This window comes from Globicephala melas, chromosome 4, assembly GCF_963455315.2.
Source record: "Globicephala melas chromosome 4, mGloMel1.2, whole genome shotgun sequence".
Lineage (NCBI taxonomy): Eukaryota > Metazoa > Chordata > Mammalia > Artiodactyla > Delphinidae > Globicephala > Globicephala melas.
In genome coordinates, this window is record NC_083317.1 from 77,082,835 (window position 1) to 77,107,015 (window position 24,181).

At 39.4% G+C, this 24,181-nt stretch overlaps 1 protein-coding gene across 6 annotated transcripts in view; it reads right to left on the reverse strand.

Moving 5' to 3' along the window:
• IL1RAP (interleukin 1 receptor accessory protein) overlaps positions 1 to 24,181 on the reverse strand; it is a 136,092-nt gene that overhangs the window by 87,855 nt on the left and 24,056 nt on the right. For all 6 annotated transcript variants that reach the window (XR_009563731.2, XR_009563732.2, XR_009563730.1 and 3 more), the window contains exon 2: positions 4,006 to 4,070. Coding sequence is in view for 3 of the 6 variants with exons in the window: in XM_060298291.1 (XP_060154274.1) it covers positions 4,006 to 4,069 (64 nt within the window). In the remaining 3 variants the exon portion in view is untranslated. The remainder of the gene's footprint in view (positions 1 to 4,005; positions 4,071 to 24,181) is intronic.

Here is a 24,181-nt window from a genome sequence, read left to right on the forward strand (position 1 = left end):
CAGGCTTCGAAACCTTATCATGAGTACTGTTAACTGAGACCACTCCCTGGCTTTACATTTCCTAAACTATAAGACAGAATACCTACACCCCATCCGCATCACAGTGTTTTCTGTGAAGTTAATGATGATGTGAGTGAAATCTAGCCCTGCACCTGGCACACAGTCAACTGTTTGTTGACTTTGAAATAAAAAGCTGTATTCAAAGATCTCTGTGTGTGTGTGTGTGTGTGTGTGTGTGTGTGCGCGCGCGCGCACATGCCTTTGGGAAAGAAAATTCATTGCTATCATTTTTTATGTGGACTGTGTAGCAAATAATTTTGGTATGGCAGTCGTTTTTAAATTCACCATATTATACATGGTGCCATTCTAACTACCTCCCCAACTTGGAATCACAAGTTCCAAATGTTTATTTCTACTCTAAAGGCAGCTTAAACAATTCAACTTTTTAACATGTTGCCAATGAAACACACCAAAAGAGAAATGTGTGACAAGTCAAAGTTTGCTTTTGGGATTCTTGCAAAGGAGCACTTCTTTGAGTTTAGTATTAGAAATGTTTAATTCTATAATAAGCAAAAACAGGAATATTGACTTTTGAGCTTACACTACAGTGATTTGCTTCCTGGGGGAAAATCACTGCAATGGTGGTGGGGGGGTGGTGCACCTTAAGTGAGGGGGCAGGACGAGTAAAGATACTTCTTATCTAGAAAACACAGAAATATATTACTGAGTGGTTCTTTAACAGTTAGCAAAACCCGTGACCCCTTGGATCTTAATATTTTTTTCTGAATTATTTATCTGCCAGTAGAGTACAAGGGGAATGCATTTAGTAAAAGTAACATGCATCTTGGGAACTGAGGAACTAGTTGAAGTCACAGATGTGTTAAGTATTAGCTGTTTAACTTTGGGTAGCTCACTTAGCCACTTTGATCCTAATTTTCTCATCCAAATAAGAAATACCCTGACTGCTCTGTTTTGGGTGTGAGAACTAAATGACACAGAACATGTAAAATTCAAAGAGAATTTTATTTCAGCAAAGGAAGCTTTATTATCACCACTATACCACATTATAATTATATTATCACTATTATAATTATCCAAGCTTTAATTCCTTAAAAGAAAGTAAATGTTGGTTTTTGAGTATTTGCTTTTATCACCACTGGAGATGAAATGTTGCTGCCACGTTCCTGAGTGAAGATGGAAATCACTGTACTGCTATAGAAAGACTATGTTCTCTAGTCAGAATTGTGTGCCTTGAAGCCCAGTTCACTGCACTTGAATACACCACATAGAAATAAAGGTCTTATGTTGTTATGATTCTTTTTTAAAATTGTGGGCTTTCCTTAAGAGAAGGGTCCACATGGAGGGGTCCAGAGCAACAAGACAAAACTCTTACTAATATCATATGTGTGTACAGAGCTTTAAGGTTTTAAAGCTATTTCTCCTTTGTTCCTCACATCAATCTTGTGGTTCCATTAACATGGGTACCTAAAGCACAAAAAGAGCCTCATGAAAGACCAACCAGTCTACTGTCATCTACCTCGTTGTAAGAGGCATATGCACGAGAGGTTGGTTGATCCCCCAGTATGTGCATTGATCCCCTTTTCCTCTCATAGCCCAGAGCCAGTTGCCCCTTTTATTTTTGTCAACAACACTTCCTTTTTGTTCCTCTCCCTCCAACTAGGAAGTACATCACTGACACAGACACAATATACCTTTTCATAAGGAAGGCAAATAAACATGGGCCAGATGGGCTGAGGGCATTACAACATGTTTCCTGCTCCCATGGTGACTCAATGGGGCTGGTATGAGAACTTATCTTATTCAAGAAATCAGCTTCCCTAGCAGAATTATGAGTCAGTTCCTGGGTAGAAAGCTCATTTTCCAACAACATTTGAGGGGGTGGGGTGGGGGCCCGTTGGATGGATTACAGTAAAAGTCATTCAGAAAACAACGCGGCCAGGACCAGTAGGGAGGCACCAGCACTAACCAACCACTAACTTCTGAAACTTCATTGATCTCTAACAAGAGGAACAAGGTCATCTCCCCCTTTTCCTTCAAGGTGGGAACATAAAACCACATTGATGAATTGCCGGCATGAATCCAAACAAGTTCCATTATAAAATTAACCAATCTGGGCAAAAAAGGATGTGAAACACTTTTTCATCCATTTTACATATATGTATTTGTAGATATATGCATATATATGTATAAATATAAAAGTTGAGTTCCTACTCTGTCTATATGTCAATCTTTACTCCAAGTGTTTGGGTAACAAACAAAATGGACAAGTCCCTGTCCTTAGGGAGCTTAAAAACAGAGAAATAGGGAGGGATGGATGAAAAGGAGGGAAAGAGAAGGAAAGAAAGGAGAGGAGGATGGGGGTTGGGGAGGAAAAAGAAAAGGAAGAAGGTGGAAGGGAAGGAGAAGAAAAGGAGGAGGAGAAAAAAGAAAGAGTTAATATAGTGTCAAGAAATAATGAGTGTTATGAAGAAAACTAAAGCAGGATAGAGGAATAGAGAGTGATTGACAGGGCTATTTTAGTTAAGATGGTTAAGGAAGGCCTCTGTAAGAAGATATCAGTCAAGGATAGAACTAAATCAAATAAGAACAAACAACAATCAGGCGTTATATTCAGCATATTTAAAAACCAGGACATCAGGACACCGGCCAGTCAAATGGGACACTCACTCAAGCAGGACAGATGCTGGTCTAAACAGCCAGTAGAGTTGTACACTAGTGCATCCCAGCTGAATATCAGCTCTGCTTATAATGTATCTTTTCCTCTGTGAAGCCTCCAAGGGCCAACAAGGTTAGAAGTTATCGCTCCTTCTCTTGGCTTTGAGCTGTACTGTGTCCTAATTATACCCCTCCTTTAGTGCTATCATTGGTTTCCAATAAAATGCCTTAAGTGGTGTAGCAAAACTGAAACACACCCAGAAAAGATCTTCAGGATGGTAGGAGGGCTCAAATCCATGCCATGTGAAGAACAGTTGAAGGCATGTATTGGACAACATGGTCATGGTTTTATGACCACTGTTTTAACATCTCTGACAGCCTGTCACATAGAAGAGGAAATAAAGCAATGATATTCAAAGTATGGTCCATGGTCTTCAGGGAAATTATACATGGCAAGCTTTTTTTTAAATGAAGATACCTTAGTTCCCTGAATTAAAATTAGAGAATCATGGGATTAGGTATTTTCTATTTAAATCCAGTAGTTGAACCAAAGAAATATATGGATATGATGAGACAAATTTCAGTTATATGTACTAAAAAATTTCTAAGAATTTGATCAGTCCAAAGACATAATGGGCTAAAATTCGATGATCACTAGTTAGAGGTACCATAGAATGGTTCTGAGCAGTACCTCTGAAGATGAGACGAGACCTGCAAGGACAGACTTTCAAGTCCCCTGTAACTCTGAGGTCATATGATCCAAGTCCATGATAACTGAGTTTGGTTATTTAAACTCAGTAAAGATTTTGGCTGACTCTTCTTATGCTTATGAAGCAACATCCAAAGAAAGAATGAGCCTAATGACCGGTTCTTTCTTTCCTATATGGAAGCAGTAGACAAAACCCCATCTTTATCTACTTGTTTCTATAAGGTATCAGTGGACTGGTACAACTGAGGCTTTCTCCACCACTGGCTCAAGTTTGGAAAACAGAGTCATACTACCATCACTGTCATTTCTTTTCCCATAGGACCTGAGGTAAGGGGAAGAAATAGGATTCTAGTTGGCTTGGATGTGAAGGTGATGGAAAATTCCTATAATTAGAAAGTGCACTCCCCCCAGTGCACTTTGTTCCATGAAGACGAAAGATATCAGTAGTTCCTCCCGGCACCAAAATTCTATAATTCTGTCAAATATAAGATTCCATGTTACCAAAGAAGTCAGTGGAAATAAACAACGTTATGTTCTCTTAACTCATTTTCAGAAAGACTTGAGACATTACCCTATGTGTGAGTTTCATTTTAATAGATTGTCAAAAGACATTCACTTACCTGAGGCATCACTTTGCAGGATCCCATAAAAGTAGAGACTCATTACACACCACAGAAGTCCCATCCTGTCAATATAAATACAGAGGTAAGGAGAGTACTTATTACTCTCAAGTGCTTAAATAATATTCATACATATGCATGCTGACTATTGACTAGGAACTGTTCTAAGAATTTTACAATATTAACACACTTAATTGTCAGAACCAACCAGTAAGATAGGCTTTTTTCATCCCCATATTGCAGATAAGAAAACTGAGACACGTGTAAATAACATACCCAAGAACCTGTGGCTAGAAAGTGGTAGAGTAATGATCAAATTCCAGTAGCCTGGCTCTAGAACGGCCTCTTAATCACTGAACTCTAACTGCCTACTAAAAAAATATTTTTTTGGATTTTTTTCATCAGAGTTGAATTTCTGGTAGATGAGTTTGTTCTTATTACCCTTCATCATATTCTCTTGTTTATTCCCAATTGGAAATATTTTATAATCCAGACAGTTTTCCTTCTTAGTGATGAATAGAAAGTGTACAAATACTGGATTCAGACTTGGTTTGCAGTCCACCATACTCTGAATTTATAGTAAGGGGAAATGTATAATCCTCATGCCCTGCTGTGCCTGCTCTTATCTTCTCATTCAAAGAGACGAATGATGAGGCTGAATTCCAGTTTCTGTGATCTTTAGCCTTTCTGTTGATAACCAGCTGAAACAGCCAACTAGAAAGAACGATGCCCTTATATTTGGTTGTGTGATCTTTAATGCAGAAGGGCTGGAGATTTAACAACTCTGTGAAATATTTCTTTCCCTACTACTCTAGACATATCTGGTCCCCGATAAAACTGCTGTGGGGTTATAAATACTGAAACCTGAATATTACTGATAAATTCCATACTTAAGACTTCCACTCTCTGTTTTGAACACAACAGCCATACTGGGTGCTTACATTGGTCTTGGTAACTTGTCCAGACCATATTTCTAGTAGGTGACAGAGATGAGATTTATATCCACACCTGGAAAACTACAAGTCTGTTATCCTAAACATTAGCCTATGTCACAAGTTTCAAACCACAGGAACCCAGTAGTCTAAAAAGGTCAAAGGGATATTTAATAAGCAGGGTAATATTAACAGCATTTGAAATGGGACATTTTGAAGAGCACTACACTGAAACAAAAGGTACCTTTTGGACAGTATCGAAAGGTACAGTCCAAAATGGTACTGTCCAAGCAACCCAGAGTGTGTGGTCACTTTAAAGGACAATGCAAGTTTCCAACATCGGTCACCTCTCTTGACCACACATCACCAAAAATCTCTACTGTTCTTCTTCTTTAGCATGATTGCACACAAATCACAGGAGAGTATATTATATCTTAAACAACTATTTTATCTCGGAAATTAAATGTCTCTTTCTTAACGCTACCATTCCCTTCCAGTTCTTATACCATTAACTTAGGGAGTCCTCTCCATTAGTCATTCATTAATTCAATAAAACATGTATGGAACACTTTCTGTTCACAAGTCACTATGATATAATCACAGGGGTCACTGGCAAGCAAGATGCAAGGCTGTTACCCCCAGTAGAGGAGATAAACCACATGCAAACCACTGCAGCAACAGCAACTTTGAATAATACACATGCAGAGGCACTCTAGGATATTCAAAGATTTATCGGAAGTTCTAGCGCTAAGCAGACTCTAGCAGGGACTTAAAATGTGTACAAGAAATAACTGCAACACAAAGTAATGTGGTAAAAATAGTCAGAGAGGGGCCAATAAGCGCTATTGAAGATTAGCCAAAGAAAGAGATTACTCCAGCTAAGGCAGTCAAAGAAGACTAAACCCAAGAGGTAGCTTTGAACTGAGCAAGAACTGGTTGGGAAATTTAGAATTGAGGCAGAAGAAAAATGTGGGGAAAAGAAACTCAGTGGAGAACAATGCTCAAAGAGGAAAGCATGGAACATAAATAGGAAATAGTCTATAAATAATTCAGCTTGACTCAAGCACAGGGTATTAGAAAAAGAACTATAGAAGATTTTGTTGGAAAGCAGGGGGTTTTAGGATCAGAATATTGCAAGGTCTTGAACAGTAGGCTAAGAACTTACGATTTCATTTAAACAGAAAATAGGGAATCACTGAAAGTTTCTGATTAGAGGAATGATATGATCATCAAATTATGCCATACGGAGAGCATTCTTCCAGGCACATATTGGATGGATCGCCACTGAATTCTGTCTTATAATCACTGTGGCTCCTGAGTCATCACAATAATTGTTATCCTCATAGTTTTGTGTCATCTAAGAACTTGATCGACATTCCACCTATGTCCTCATCCAAGTCATTAATAAAAGTAATTAATCATTCTGTATAATCCTTGTCAACAGAGAGCAACCGGACATTTAACTGCCGATTCAGGGCAGGGTAATCTCAGTTCCAGTACTCAGCTATGCTAAGGCACTCCAGCCTTCCAAATTGCTTTTGGCTATTAAAAAAAAAAGACTCACACCTCTAGATTTTCCGCATTTGCCTGTTTATAAGCTTCTGAGTTCCTACGGCAACACTTAGAAGACATTCTAATTAATGTGATTGAGAGTCTTAATTGATAATTCCATGAGTAACTGGATTATACTTGAGGAAGCAAGGAGTCAGGTCACCAAGATAAAGCTGATCTAACTTGTGTGCAAACACAAATCCAGGGTCAGTCCTGCCCGGTGATGAATTAGAATAAAGCAGACTGAAAAGAAAATGTGATTGTGCAGGCTGGTTTTGACAGACTGAAGGTATCAATGTTAGTGTCTGGTCTGAAACCTCTCTGGGAAGACTGATTCATTTAACCTTTTTTTTTCTTTTTTGGCTGCACGGCAAAGCACACAGAACTTCCCCGACCAGGGATAGAACCCATCGTACCCCCTGCAGTGGAAGCACGGAATCTTAACCACTGGACCACCAGGGAAGTCCAGTAATACACTTTTGATTCTTATTTCTTGTGGGGAGGGGGCGCTGGGTATTTTCAGACATGAAGAAACTGTCAGAAAAGCAAGGGAATCTGTCTAATAATGCATGGTTTCTCATGTTCTGAAGTACTACCGAGTTTTAGATTATTGTGATGGGGTTTAACAGCCCCTGCCCTTGCTTCAGATGATTGGAACCTACATATAATAAATTCCCAAGTCAGCCTTCCCTGCATTATCCATTTTATTTACGATATGATCATTTTTGCACTTCCCCTTAGATATTAGTACTTCTCTCATATTTAATGCCATTGTTTCCTAGTATAATGTCTGTACCATCTAGCAAGAAGTTTCAAATACATAATTAGTTCTATGCAATCAACATAATGTTGGGACTTCCCAGGCGGTCCAGTGGTTAAGACTTTGCCTTCCAATGCAGGGGGTGTGGGTTCGATCCCTGGTCAGGGATCTAAGATCCCACATGACTTGCAGCCAAAAAACATAAAAGAGAAGCAATAATTTAATAAATTCAATAAAGACTTTAAAAATGGTCCACATGAAAAAAACCTTTAAAAAAAAAACCATGATGTTAATAATGATTGTTATCATATACTTTAACATCTATCCTAGCAAATCAATATTTCTAGTGTCTGCATTCTCTAGGGTTATTAAGCTTCAAGATTTCCTTACCCCTGGGTCAGCCTTGACCACTAGATTTTCTCAATGAGCCAGGAGATAACAGGCTGAAACTAGGTTTGCTACCCCAAGGCTAGTATTACCTCTGAATCACCATTTGCTCAGCCTTCCTTCTGTACAACAGCATTCACAAGGCCACAAGACTGGAGTCATCCATCAGCTTCCTAATTCCACATGCAGCTCCACAATCAGATCACAGGCACTCTTTGAATCCCAGCAACCTGGTTGGAGCTTGGCCCTTCAACCTGGTGCTTTTCAGCACTCTGTTCCAAGAGCCTGCATTGTTTTCCCTATAAGGTCCTACTCCAAGCTGGATTAACCTCCTACAACCATGAAGCTTTATCTGCTTCATTCCTGGTTGACAGATACCCTTTGCTTTTACCTGCTCACTGAATACTTGGACATAAACACCAAGGCACAAACCCTAAATGGTCATCCCCAAATTGGCCCTGCAGCCAAATCACTTCCTTGCGTCCTAATTCCATCTAGGTCTTTCCTTTACCTTTCTCTAACTTTCTGATAAAGTTTGAGTGGGTCTTGCTTCTATGTCGACCTAAGATATGACAAACAAGCTTTTGAAGGACACAGGAGAAGTTATTAATTACTCCATTTTACAGAAAAAGAGAATAAATCAGAGTTATTTTCTTCATCAATCTTTTAACTAATTTATAGCTTTTGAACCATAAAAGAATTCTTGTGCAGAATATTTCCGAATCTAATATTTATTAATAAACCAAAGTTTCAGCAAAGTGACACAGAATGCTCTGAATCTGGGTAAGAAGAAGTAAGCGTACGGCACGTTGTCTTTCTTAATGAATGTAACTATAAACCTGGGCAGAGTGCATGGAGCAACTTTTTGAGGATTCTAAAAAGGAAAAATTAGCACATTCTTTTCAAGTATACATAAGCATTCACCACAATATTATGCACCATAAATAAAATCTTAACAAATGTTAAAGAATTCAAAGTACATTCTCTGAACATAGAATTAAACTATAAATATACATAAATAACAGGAAAATTCTCCAAACACTTAGAAATTAAGAGATATACTTCTAAATAATCCATGAGACAAAGACATAATCTCAAGGGAGATTAGATAACATTTTGTATTGAACAAAATTGAAAATCCAACATACCAAAATGCATGGGATGCAATTAAAGCAGTGCTTAGAGAAAAATTTGCTGTATTAAAAGCTCACAATATAAAAAGAAGAAAGATCTCAAGAAAATCATCTAAGCTTTCACCTTAAGAACCTACAAAAAGAAGAGAAAATTAAATCAAGCAAGCAAAATGAGGGAAATAATGAAGAGTAGAGATCAAAGATTTTAAAAGCAGAAATAATATAAGCATAGAAAAAAATAATAAAACCAAAAGTTGGTTCTTTGAAAAGAACAATAAAATTGCTAAACCTTTAACCAGGAGAACGAACAAGGAAAGAATAACACATATCACTAATATCAGTAATAAAAGAGGGTACCTCACTACACAGGTATTATAACTGTCATAAGGCAATACTAAAAATTCTAGGCACATAAATTCCACAATTTAGATGAAATGGACCAACATCTTAAAAACCACAAATCACCAAAATTCACCCAAAATTAAATGGACAATCTAAATGGCCCTATATTATTAGAAGAAATTGTATTTGCAGGTAGAAACCTTCCAAAATGTAAATATCTAAGCTCCAGATGGTTTCACTGGTGAATTCTACCAAACATTTTAAGGATTAATAATGTCACTTCTACATAATTTCTTCCAGAAAATAAGAGAGGACATAATGGTTCTCAATTTACGTAATGAGATCAATATTGCTCTGATTACAAAACCTACCACAGACAGCACAAGAAAACAAATTGACAGATATCCCACAACCAAGCAGAGTTTCTCCCAAGAATTCAAGGTTGGTTTCAGTATTTTTAAAGTCTACAGAAGAAAAACCACATGATCGTATCAATTGATGCAGGAACAATATCTGACAAAATTCAATATCCATTCACGATAAAAACTCTCAGCAAACTAAGAATAGAAGGGAACTTCCCCAAATAGATACAAAAACATCTACAAAAAACCTACAGCTGGGCTTCCCTGGTGGCGCAGTGGTTGAGAGTCCGCCTGCCAATGCAGGGGACGTGGGTTCGTGCCCCGGTCTGGGAAGATCCCACATGCCGCAGAGCGGCTGGGCCTGTGAGCCATGGCCGCTGAGCCTGCGCGTCCGGAGCCTGTGCTCCGCAACGGGAGAGGCCACAACAGTGAGAGACCCGCGTACCGCAAAACAAAAACAAAAACAAAAACCTACAGCTAACATTACATCTAATATTGAAAGACTGAATGTTTTTCCACTAACATGAGGAGCAAGGCAAGGAAGTCCATTCTCAGGACTATTCAACATGATTCTAGAAGTCTTACCCAGTGCAATAAGGCTATTCACAGATGACATGATTTTCAACATAGAAAATCCTAAGAAATCTATTTAAAAATGGAACTAAATAAGTATGTTTAGCAAAGTCACATCATGTGTAGTCAACACACAAAAATTAAACATATTACTATAGACTAGCAATGAGCAATTGGAAAGAATCTTCTTTTAAAAATACTGGTTACAGGGCTTCCCTGATGGTGCAGTGGTTGAGAGTCCGCCTGCCGATGCAGGGGACACGGGTTCGTGCCCCGGTCCGGGAGGATCCCACATGCCGCGGAGCGGCTGCGCCCGTGAGCCATGGCCGCTGAGCCTGCACGTCCGGAGCCTGTGCTCCGCAATGGGAGAGGCTGCAGCAGTGAGAGGCCCGCGTACCGCAAAAAAAAAAAAAAAAAAAAAAATACTGGTTACAATAACTCAAAGAAAATATAAAATGCTTAGCTAAAAAGCCTAACCAAACATGTGCAAAATCGGTTGAAATTTACAAAACGTTGATAAAGAAATGAAAGAACCTAAATAAATGGAAATATGTGGTTGGCAGGATGGCTCCCAATGCTAACCATGTCCTAATCCCTGGAACCTGTTATGTTACCTTACTTGGCAAAATAACTTTAATTAAGGTTATGGACCTTAAAATAGGGAGATTATACTGGATTATTCACATGGGCTTAATTTAACCACTATGAGCCTTTAAAAGCAGAGAACTTTCTCTGGCTAAAGTCAGAGAGATGCAGCAGAAGGATGAGCCAAAGAAATGGGAAGCTATAGGCTTTTGATGTTAAAAGATAAATGTACAACATATCATGGAATGCCGGTGGCCTTAGAGAACTGAGAGAATTCTCCAACGAACAACCAGTAAGGAAACAGGAACCTCAGGCCTATAGCCACAGGGCATAAATTCTGTCAACAGCTTTGGAAGTGTGTTCTTCCCCAGTGCCTCCAGAAAGGAACACAACCTTGCTGACAATTTGATCACTTTGACTTTAGCCTTGTAAGGCCCTAAGCAGAGAACCAGCTAAACTACACTGTACCTGGACATGTGATTCACAGAAACTCTGATGTAATAAATGGATGTTGCTTTAAGCCACTAAGTGTCTGGTATTTATTACATTGGTAATAGAAAATAATAAAAGAGACATACCAGCCTCATGGATTGTAAGACTCCACATAGAAAACATGTCAACTCTCCCCCAAATTACTTGACAGACTTAATGAAATTCCAGTCAAAAATCCTAGCAAGATCTGTTTATAGATACAGACAAGTTGATTCTAAAATTTGTATGGAAAGAGAAATGCCTTAAATATTGAAAACCATATTGACAAAGAAGAATAAAGTTGTAGGAATCATACTACAAACAACCCAATTTTAAAATGTCACAAGTCTTAAAGAGACACTTTACCAAAAAAGGATATTTAGAAGGCAAATTAATACAAGAAAGGATGTTCAACATTATTAACCATAGGGCAGTGAAAATTAAAGCCACAAAATGAGATACCGCTAAACGCCTTTCAGCATAACTAAAGTAAGAAATATTGACAATACCAAGTGCTGAAGGGAATACAGAACAACTGGAACTCTCCTACTGCTGAGACTACAAAATGGTACAGCCTCTCTGGAAAACAATTTGTCAGTTTCTTATTAAGTTAAGCACACACATACCATAGGATCTAGCAATCCCATTCCTAGCTATTTACTCAAGAGAAAGGGAAACTTATGTTCACATAAAAACCTGTACATGAATGTTTATAGTAGCTCCATTATTAATTGTCAAAAACTAGAAACAACTCAAATGGCCTTCAAGAGGGAAACGGATAAACAAACCCTGGTACATCCAAAAAATAGATGCTTGCCAGCAGTACATAGTGATGAGCTGTTGATACCAACTGGGATGAACCTCAAAGATACTATGCTGAGTGAAAAAAAAAGTCAGTTTCAGTAGGTTACCACCATCCAGGTCCATTTAAATGACATTTCCAAAAAGACAAAGCTAAAGTGACAAAGAACAGATCAGGGGCTAGAGGTAGTACAAGGGTGACTGCAAAGGGACAGCACAAGGGCATCGTTTGGGAGACAGAACAGTTCTCTGTCCTGATTGGGGCAGTGATTAAATAAATGAGTCTATCCATAAGTTAAAATTCATAGAATTGTACTTCCAGAAAAGTCAATTTTATTTCATGTTAATTAAAAAAATATATGTTTAAGTGTCATGATTTTTCTTTTTAAAAACTCCACAAATGATTTGTGAACCCCTTTAGACAGTTTAAATAAATGAAAGCTGTTTTAACCCAAATTTGGCTTCTATTTTCAAAGGTCACTTTGAAAATAACACAGTCCTATTGTTAAGTACGAAATGTTCCAAAAAAGTCTAGCAGTAGAGGAACATGGAGAGATCAATGAAACTGTTCTAACTTTCAGCACATCAAGCCAGTGTTGCTAACCTCGATACAACAGAGGACTCAAAGTTTAGAAAACATGAGCACACTCCTCTTAGATACTGCCTTCCCCCTTCTTATTAAATAGCTTCAAAGTGTTTGGAACTCTGAGAGGACATATGTAACATAATATACCACCTGCCACCTTTAGAAGCTTGGAATAGAATGTGAGCAGGTTGATTTCCTTTTGTCCTTTAATATTTTGAATAGCAACATGCTCAGTGGGGTGAGGGAAGAAATGTCATCATTAAGTCTCACCCTTCACAAGAGGGAACTAGAACTAGGTTTTCAGTGGAAAGTGCAATGAACTTGGAGTTCTAAGTTTCACTGTATGATCTTGGACAGCCTGGCAGAAGAGGAGAGAACTATTCACAGCAACCACTTACAGTTATAATCTGGTTACTGTCTTGATGACTAATTTAAAACTGATGTGCTAAGCATTTGTGGACACTTCTTAGTTAGGGCAGGAAGAGTGTTCCAATGTACCTTCTCCCTAGTAGGTGGACAATTTGATGACTAAGTGCTCTGTACTTATGGATACTGAGGCTGGAGTTTGCATGGGGTGAAAGAAACTAATACCTACCTTATCAGTTTGTTAGGAGGAGTGTACTTGATAATTCCTGTAGAGTACTTAGCACTGTCCAGGAACATAAATAGCTCTCAGCAAATTCTGGTTATAATTAACTCTTATTAAATGAGGTCATATATGAGAAACACTTCAGAAACTGTGGAGCTGTAGGCAGATGTGAGCTACCATTAATATCATGTACAAAGAATAGACTAAGTTACTTGGTTCAAGTTGACCATTGACCATTGACCATTGGGCAAAATGTGCCATGTCCTACACTTTGCAGGTACTAGGTCCAAGTTCAGTACTCTGTTCCCAAAATATTTCAGAAAAGACAGTCGTGGTTTTAAGTCGGGCCTCTGTACCTTACAGAAAAGCCAAGATGGTTATGATACACTCTACAAAAAACTTGAACTTGGAAAAATCATGGTCCAGATGGTCTCACTTCTCTAGTCCTCAAATCCCTCATTTACAAAATGAAGTGAAAACCTCTGCCCTGATATCGCATAGGGCAGCTGTAGAGGATCAAATGACGTGACACATGGAAGAATTTAATTATAAAGTGTTACACTGACATAAAGTGTCATGACACTGGTTTTTATTACGAAATGAGATGGGCTGTTTTGTTTTGTTTAGATTTTAAAGAATTTGAAGAAGTGGAGATCTTAAAGTCAAAAAGAAAATAATGTTACAAATTGCTTAACTCAGATCACAACATGGATTACCTTTGGTGACATTGCCAGGGAGAAGCAAGAATGAGGCTTCTAAGGTCTGGTAATGTTCTATTCCTTAGTCAGGTGATGGTTACATGATGATGCATTTGTAAAAATTCAGCAATTTGTACATGCAATATTTATGTACTTTAGTGTTACTATTCTACGCTTCTGTAAAAAATATGGAAAAACTTTTGCTTGATTGAAGTTAAAACGTGGTTTAAAACAACAAGGAGAGGTTAGAGAAAGGTATAGGATAACAGTATAGTTTTTTAAATCAAGAAAGCAGCTTAAAATCCAACACAGAGTGAGAGAGATATCTCAGAGCTCTTCAAAGCTGTGGGGGGAATTTTTAGGATGAACCTCACATTCCTTCTAATTCATTCAGCAAATATTTATTAAGCTGTGGACGCAGTCTGAAGGAGGAAGAAAGGTGGAAACTTCCCCCGTTCTCATGGAGAGCTTGCAGTCCTGAGGCATATAAACGTCTAGAGTCTAAAGAACAGGGCTGCAGCAGAAGCATTTCACAGCATGTGAGTATAGAGGAGGGAGTGGCTCGCTGGGGAAATGTGATGTTATTTGAAGTTAAAGTAGAGAATTAGGAGAAATGTAAACCACCACGGACACAAAACAGTCCTATCACCTGAAAGACTAAGATCTAGTCACCTCCAGGTTAGGAAATTCATTACTTTTCTCAGCATAGGAAAGCTTCCTAACCATCTGAGGTTTTCTCCCCTTAAATTTAATACAACGACATTGCCACCAATAACCTCTTTAATTCAAATGGATAGTCTGAAGATCACGATCCTGTCTGGGAGGCTGTCTAGAGAGAGACACCATCTACACAGTTAGAGAGGCCACAGGAACAAAACTGCAGCCAAGTTTTCATAGATTTCTCCATAAAGACTGTATGCTCTAGCTTTTGAGTATACAGAATCGAGTTTTGTTCAAATCAAGAAGTATTTATTGAATTCCTATTTCATACACTTTAATAGAAACTGTGCGGTATACAGAAATAAACACACAGCTCTTATAATCATGGATCTCATAGTTTGGGAGCAAAGTCAGACATAAACACAAAATAAACAGACAGAAAGAAAGTAGAGAGAAAAGAACAAGTAAATGGTTGAGGACAATACAATCACACCAAAATGCATGATGAAAACTATCACATCCCATGGTGAGCATTCTGCCAAAGGACCATGTGACCAAATGATTCTGAAAAGTAATATGTCACATAGCTCTTTCTTGGAGATTCACAATGTACATTAGTATTTTAAAGGCTCAGGTCATCTACCGAGCAAATATTGTGGTTGACTTGTTTTAACCCAGCATTAAACCAAGTTATCTGGCCATGAACCCCTTTTTGATGCATTAAGGCTCTTAGGGTTCCATTGGAAATACTGAAGTAAACAGTGAAAGCCCTAATTAGGGAAGAAAGAGCCCCAGCCCTAATTCCCAGATCAATCTTCAGTCCATAAGATGTTGATGCTTTTCAAAATCATCCAACTCCACTTGAGACTAAACCAGGGAAAGAAATGAGTCCTAGCTTTCCCACAGCTTCACCTCCCCTCTGCAGCCTTTCCTGGTTCTCTGTTGTCTGGCCACTGGCTGGAAATATACTATGCTTTCTCTGAAAACTCAGTTCAGTTATCTGTAACTCCCTTAGAGCCCTGAGAAATTTTTGTCCTAATCTGTTTTATTTAGGTTTTTCTCTTTTTACCTCCCTTTTTGGGCTAGGACTCCAAGTTTGTGCCCACGTTATATAGTCCAATGCCGTTACATAATAAACATATATAATTATAGGGCAACTACTGGGTGGTAGAAAGAACATCTCCCCAGGATACAGTCAACCTCTGTTCTAATTTGGTGTTGGTCACTTTGTAACTTTGCTCCCTTGGATAATTTACTGAATTCCGTGGAGCCTGGTATCCTCATCAATAAAATAGACTAACAAATACTTACTTCATAGGCTGTTATAAGGATCCAATTAGATGATATTTATGAAAAAACTTTATAAATGGTGAAGTATGATGCAAATATGAAGCACTGATGTTTTTATTTTGCACACGTATTCACATGAACCCTAGATTCTTTTGCAAAGTTGAAGGCCATGCAGAGGATGCAGTCTCCTCCAGGAGTGGGTCTAAACAGATGTCACTGTGAGTTCTATGCCTCCCATCAAAATCCACTGCCTAAAAAGTGGACCTGTTTTCAGAAATTAGACTTGAATGGGTCTAAGTCATCCTCGGTCGGTCTCACAACACCAAGTCAGTTGTCCTTTCACAAGAGCATTTCCCTGTGCCATCCCCCTGCTTCCATCAGAGAGAAAGAGATTGGTTTGCTAGAGATCATCTATCAGAATGGAACTTCACCTGCTCCCCTATTTAGGGACCTGGAAGTTTCAGTAGCTTCAGCTATTCAAACAGACCCTGCAGGGGCTTCCCTGGTGGCGCAGTGATTGAGAGTCCGCCTGCCAATGCAGGGGACACGGGTTCGTGCCCCGGTCCGGGAGGATCCCACATGCCGCGGAGCGGCTGGGCCCGTGAGCCATGGCCGCTGAGCCTGCGCGTCCGGGAGCCTGTGCTCCGCAACCGGAGAGGCCACAACAGTGAGAGGCCCGCGTACCGCAAAAAAAAAAAAAACCAAAAAAAAACAAAACAAAAAAAAACAGACCCTGCAGCACTCAGGGGCTCCTCATTCTCACTTACACAGAGAAACAGGAGGGATGAGTCCCAGGTCCTAGTCCTGCTTCTTGCATGAATTAGTTGTGTGACTTTGCCTATGCACTTTACTGTCCTGGTGCCACAGTTCCCACAACTGGCTTTTTTAAGAAGAGTTCAAATCACAAGTTAAAGCAGAACTTCCACAAAAGACTTCCCATGTACCAGACCGACACTGTGCCGATCGTGAGAAAGCACAGGGGCTTCAGGACAGCCTCTACCTTGAGGCATTCAGTCTACTGGAGAACACAGCCCGTCGGACTTCCTTCCCATCCCCAACCTTGTCCCTGAAACACAAAGATAACATCCCAAGTCTTCCTGGGAACCCACGTAAGCCAAAACTAGAGAGCGTTAAGGAAAATATTATCTCTCTGTCTCTAAAGTGTTAAAGAAAATCCCCTTATGAACTAACACTGAGGAGGTCTGTGTGAGTCTGTGTCCCTGTTGAGAAAATTCTATGGCCTCTTTCACTGATTTTTGGGCACCGGGATCATCCTGACAGATGGCAATGTGTACCCACCAGTCCCATAGTCTGGGATGTGACCTCAGTCAACCAGATCACTCTGGATGGAGGGAAGAGGTGGGGGTTCTGGCAGCAATTCTTTATATATGCATCTGACATTCGGTGACTTTGTGGCAAGTGAAGTAAGATCACGAAATCCCCCTTTAATCAGAATGAGAATGAGCTGGAATTTTACAGTGCTGTTATCTACTGACCCATAAGCCACTAAAGACTCAATGACCCTAATTTCAACAAGTATGCCTTATCTTCACTATACAGCAACTTAGGAAAAAAAAACAAAAAGCCTGTGCCCTCACAGAGAGGTGCTCAAGCAGTGCTTAATATGAGGCTTTAAAATGCTTTGACAAGAAAATGGAGCAGGACGGCAGGACATATACTAAAAACAATATGGACAGAGTACAAGGGGGGGCATTTTGTGGCCGCACCTTACACTTTTTAGGGGCATTCTTTTCCAATACAAAGCTAATAAATAGTAACTGAGTACCCACTATGTGGACCCTCTGCGCTAAATGCTAAAGGATGAAACAGATTTTAACATGCCGCAGGCATCTAGGACCTCACAACCAAGCAGGGACCTCCAGCATGCACTTTGCTAATGTAACCTTGTAGTTAAAAGCCTATTATTTTAGTTAAATGTTCCACTCCTTGGCTCTGCGACTTAGTACCTGTGGAATATTGGTCAAGTTATTTAATCTATCTGTGACTTAGTTTTCTCAACGGTAAAATGGGGAGAATAACAGTATCAATTATTTCTTTAACTATACAGAAGTTTAGCTGTGTATACTCATACTATTATGAATCATGTAAGTCCAAGGAACATGCTCTATGGAAGGAATTACTTGTGCTTTAATGGGGGTGGGGGGATGGGTTGAGTGGAGGCAGGGGGGTCGGCGGCTGGACTGGATGGTCTTACAGCTGGATTCTGAAGACAGGTAACACTCTGAAATACAGCCACGCATACAGAGAAAGGCATTTAGGGCAAAATTAAAATAAAACAAGCCTTACATTTTACCACTGAGCATAGAACAGGAAGGAAAACTTGTTGAAAGATTCTAATTAGATGAATATTATCTTGCAGTTATGAAGTCCCTGAAACCACGTACTAGGAACAGTGATTCAGAATAAGAATTTTGTTCTGCACATCATTTCAACAGCATACACTCCTTGGAGCCACTAATCATATCAACACGTGGTTACATTCTGCCCTAGGTAGCAATACTAATGATTATAGGAGTTAGTTGGACATTACCCAAGCACTGGGGCCACAAAAAGCATGTCCGATTACACCGACACTGCCAGTTCAAGAATGGAAGTCTTTCTCATCAGCACAGAAAATATTTTTAAAACACTTTTCCATTCACAAAGTTTTGTTCACACATATATATATTCATTTAAACCTCTGAAGACTACCTAGAGTTTGGTATTTAATATCAATCCCATTTTACAGAAGGAGTAGTGATTTCTCTAAAGTTCCACAGATAATAAATGGTGAAGCCAGTATTTAAACTGAGATACCATGACACCAAATCTCATGGTCTTTCCACTACATGCTTCCTCTCTGCTCTTGTCATTACTTTAAAAGTTTGTGTTAGAGACATGGGGCCACAGAAACACGATTTTTTATTGGAGTCTGAATGTCTACCTTCTGCTTAGCAAACTATCACAGCATTCATCGTGTCCTAAAGAAAATCCCATGTTGCTCATGCCATCGATCTGTAGCTGTCTCCGACAAAAGGACCTGAATACCTGCTGTGGCCCTGGGAATTTTAAATAAGAAGTCAATGAGAGATGCTGGTAAGTGGTTCTGTAATTGTCTACGAGCGGATAAAACCTTGGTGGAATAATAATCATATCAATATGCTGGCTACATGACTGATCCTGCAGTGAATTACAACAGGGTACTTCAACTCCAAAGCCTAGGATGGTACATCTGCATAATTAATCTTGCCCTGCAATAACCCTGCAGGGTCAGCAACACTGGCATTCTGCAGCCGAAATTAATGCCTTATTATTTTAGTCCCCTTTGGTGTTTCCTTGGATTCAGGAAAATAATATTAGATGCAGCAGCTCTGTTGACACAGACAGGGTTTTAAAGGATCACCAAGTTATAAAAAGAAAACCCCTCACATAAATCCTGGTAGGTAGACAGGATGAATTCGACACATAGTCCTACTAAACTCAAGGTTCTTGATACCTTTTATTCTTGGATTAACTTAGACCCTCTAAAGACCACATATTGATCCACATTGTCCAGTTTAGGCTTCTACAAAGTGATTTCAAGAAATTACACTTTCTTGAGGGTACCGTGCCCTCATTTTGGAGAAACGTTAAGTTGTTAGTATTAGGTGAAGTATCAGGTTAAAAAGTTATCTTTTTCTACATGACTTCTCAGGGTCTTTAGAATGCATACTGTGAAACTAAATTACTTAGGAATCATTAACAGTGCCCCTCCAACTCAATTGACTTTAGGAATCCTTGTTTAAAATATCTCTAAACATTAGGATTCTCGGCACAGTTTAGAAATGCTGACTGAAGTTATTTCAGGAAAAAAAAAAGGGGGGTTTCATCTGTATAAGGCATCCCAGCAATAGACTAAGCTTTGAGAAATTCCTGGCAATTCTCTCAGGAGGTGTGTTAGAGAAAACTCTTAAGTGAGGTAAGGGTCATGAATTCTTCACTGGAGAAAAAAGTTGGAAATTCAAATCAATTTTCTAATCTGTGAAGCCATCCCTGTGGCAAAAGCTGATGGAGAAACAGAAGCATAGTGACTATAGCTAACGTGAGACATAGGACATGCCAGGGCGGGGGGGGGGGGGGAGGGAAGCATGATAGTGCTATGCTCGACCAGTACTGCTAATTGGCATTGATTATGATCTCACTTCTTCTAGCATTTTTGAGGCTGTTGACAAATCAGAACATAAGACACCATAGAGAAAGAGTCAGAAAACAGAGGAGAGCTCTTATTTCTCCAATTATAAAAGGAGTCAGCATACATTAGGAGACCCGGAAAATAACCTCTGTGACCTGAATACATGCTAGATACATTAAAAGTGCTATTATTTTTAATTGGTCTGCCTTACTCTGAAAAAGAGAAAGATGTGAAAATGTGTATTCATTAGGCTGACCTAAAAACCAGTGGCTTTTTGCATGTAAATATTCTTTTTATCCACTGATGCTTGGAAAACAGACTGAAATCTTGTTCTCCAAAGCCAAAAGAAGAGATGTTTACCACATCACAAACAAGAAGGCTGTAAAAGCCTTAGTTAAGTTTTGGGTGCCATGAGGACACCTGTAAAGGCTGACTAATGACAAGGACCAAACCAATCTTCCCACACAGCACATCTTAATTCTGTTTCCCTGATGTCCTTCATAGGACATTCTGGTTCCTCCAAGATCTGGCGGCAAACTCCTCTAGACAATGTTTTTCCACATCACTCTTCATATACCCCAGCCTTTGGCCACAGGTACACACACAGATGGGGTTATAAGTCACCCCCGCTCCTCCCTTCCCTTTTAATCATTCCTTCTGCCTGGAATGTCCTGCATTCCCCTCTTCACATGTACAAACACTGCCCATCCTTCAAGATCTATTTCCAAAAACATTTCCTCATGAAACCCCCCTGCTTCCTTTAGCCAGATGTAATTTATTCCTTCTCCCCTACAACTTTCCCGTCTAGTTGCAGTAATGAAATCCTTTGCCTTGTACTACAGTCAGGTGTGTATGTCTTCTCTCTTGAGACCCTTGAGAACAGGGTCTACCTCTGATGAATATCTGTCTTGCGGGGCCTCGCAGGAAGCCTGGCACATGAAAGTGCCCCACACTGTGGACTGAACTATTATGGTCTTCTACACACAGTGATTCTACAAGCTGTTTCTCAGTCCAGGAATCTGCTGTAACTCTTTCATTTGTTTTTCACACCTCTGGCCTCTCAACAGTCATTTCTTTCTCCAGATCATCTTTAGGGAGGTGTTTCCTCACTGAAATCTGTCAGACAGTTTACAAGAATACCCTGGGACTGTCATCTGTCTCATCAGTATAAGACCTGGTTATGCCTTTTAATACATATATTTGCATTTATTCTGGGCATGATTACACTGAGAAAGAGAGACCCAGAGTGAGCTCCTGCCCACCTGTCCACAGAGGGAACTCCTGGGACTAACCTTGGAATATTGTTTAATTTAGATTCACAGTGTCTGATTCAACATGACTGCAGCTTATTATTTTTTGGCCTGGGTGAAATCCCCTGATCGTGCTGGTGTTGAGCAAGAAGAAAATCCCCTTCTTCCTAACTGTATGTTCCAGCAGATGACCATGTTTCTACCTGCCATTTCTAACACCTCAAAAGCTTTGAGGCAGCATCTAGACTTAGAAAGGAAGAGCTGATGCGAGGATGTAACAGACTTTCCTTGACCTCTTCCTATCGCTCCCCAAATCCTGCACTCTGGAATTTTTAAACCTGAAGCATGATTTTGGTCAGGAGAGAGGGGTGTGATCAGAAACCAGAGGAAAGCAGGGAGTAGAGAGGTTATAAGCCAAGCCAGGAGTACATGTGGAGATAAGGGAGCCCTAGGAAATTTAACTTTGAGAACAGTAACTTTTCATTCATTCAAGAAATATTTTCCAAATCCCTCTGTATGTAGGTACCTTATTCCACTGAAATAATTCATGCTTTGACAGTATACACAGTGCTTCTTTCCATGTCTTACTTTATTTGACATTCACAAGCTCTATTGAGAAAGGAATATAATTTTTCTGTTTTACAGATGAACAAATTAGGTGCAAAAAAGTGAAGTGTCAGGCTCCCCTGGTGGCGTAGTGGTTGAGAGTCCTTCTGCCGACGCAGGGGACACGGGTTCGTGCCCCGGTCCGGGAAGATCCCACATGCCGCAGAGCGGCTGGGCCCATGAGCCATGGCCGCTGAGCCTGCGCGTCCGGAGCCTGTGCTCCGCAACCGGAGAGGCCACAACAGTGAGAGGCCTGCGTACCACCAAAAAAAAAAGAAAAAAAAAAAAGTGAAGTGTCTTACTCAAGATACCACAGCAATCAAAGAGCAGAGTTTGGTTTTAAATAAGATCCTCTGATTACAGCAGAGTGTCTCTCCCGATTCTTTTACATTATCCTCCACCCAATGCCCATGGCAGGCTATAAATAAAACATATGAAGGAACTGTTCAATATTTAGTTTGGTGTGCTTCACACAATAACCCAAAAGATCAATTTAAAAAGATAAAGATTCACTGAAGCAAAGGTTGTGAGAAATGCCAATCTACATTAGTAAAATCCTTGAATTATAAGCAAAAAATATTCTCACTGGGAAAATGATTTTTATTACTTTGAAAGTAATGGAGTGGCACAAATGAGACGTTTCTGGGAACTGCACAGACTCAGATTATTTGTAATTAGTGTAGCATCTCTTGTATAAATGAGGGCATCACATTCAAAGGTTTTAAACTTGTTTCTGCCAGTCAGTTTCCCAAGGAAACACCTTTGTGTTTCAAATCCTGGGCAAACAGAGCTCCACTTATTGCCCATAGGCAGGATATTGAAATTTCATGGGTAGTTTTTAATAGGTAGGTTAAAATGCTAATGATGATGGTTGCCAGGGGCTGGAGGAGGAGGGAATAGGGGGGTCAGTGTTTAAAGGGTACGACCTCTGTTGAGGAAGATGAAAAAGTTCTGGAGATGAATAATGGTGACAGCTGCACAACAATATGAATGTACTTAATACTACAGAACTGTACACTTTCAAAATGGTTAAAATGGTAAATTTTATGTATATTTTACCACAATATAAAAATTTTAAAAATGCGAATGAATTTTCAAATCAAATTCCATTAGGAAGGGATATAATTTGTTACACAAGGTTAAAGACAAACTTCAGCTGAATCTCTAGTTGATCACAAACTCCGAAAAAAATAAGACTTTAATTCTAAACTGAATTAGCTAAACATATTAAAATATGTCCTAGCCTCTGTAAGACCAAATATAAGTTAAAAATAAGAGGCTTTATTCTCCTTGTTGAAAATAAGGGAAGAGATTTCCTTCCTTTCTTTTTTTAATTTTTATTTTCTATTGGGGTATAGTTGATTAACAATGTTGTGATAATTTCAGGTGCACAGCAAAGAGACTCAGCCATACATATACATGTACCCATTCTCCTCCCCCAAACTCCCACGTCTTCTTTATCCATTTACATGTTGATGGACATTTAGGTTGCTTCCATGTCTTGGCTATTGTAAACAGTGCCATAATGAACATTAAGGTGCATGTGACCTTTCAAACCATGGTTTTCTCAGGATACATGCCCAGTAGTGGGATTGTTGGATCATATGGTAGCTCTACTTATTGTTTTTTAAGGAACCTCCATACTGTTCTCCATAGTGGCTGTATCAATTTACATTCCCACCGACAATGTAGGAGGGTTCCCTTTTCTCCACACCCTCTCCAGCATTTATTGCATGTAGAGTTTTTGATGATGGCCATTCTGACTCCCGTAAGATAATATCTCGTAGTTTTGATTTGCATTTCTCTAATAATTAGCGATGTTGAGCATTTTTCATGTGCCTCTTGGCCATCTGTATGTCCTCTTTGGAGAAATGTCTATTTAGGTCTTCTGCCCATTTTTTGATTGGGTTATTTGTTTTTCTGATATTGAGCTGCGTGAGCTGTTCGTAGATTTTAGAGATTAATCCTTTGTCGCTTGCATTGTGGTTGCAAAACCACTCCCTGTCAGACCCAGCAATTCCACTTCTGGGTTTTGATCCAAAAAAATTGAAATCAGGATATCTTCACTCCCATATTCACTGCAGCACTATTCACAATAGCCAAGATGTGGAAAAAAACTAAATGTCCATCTACAGATGAATGGATAAAGAAAATTGTTGTATAAACATAAACAATGTAATCCTATTCTTTCTTAAAAAAGAAGAGAATTCTGCAAGGCGACAACTTGGATGAACTTTGAGGACATTATGCCAAGTGACAAATACTGCATGATTGCACTTATGTGGAATGTGGAATGGTGGTTGCCATGGCCTTGGGGGATGGGAAAATGGGAGTTTGTAATCAATGGCCTAGACTTTTAGTTAAGAGAGATGCATCAGCTCTAGAGGTCTGCCGTACAATATTGTACTTATAGTGAACGGACAGTGTAC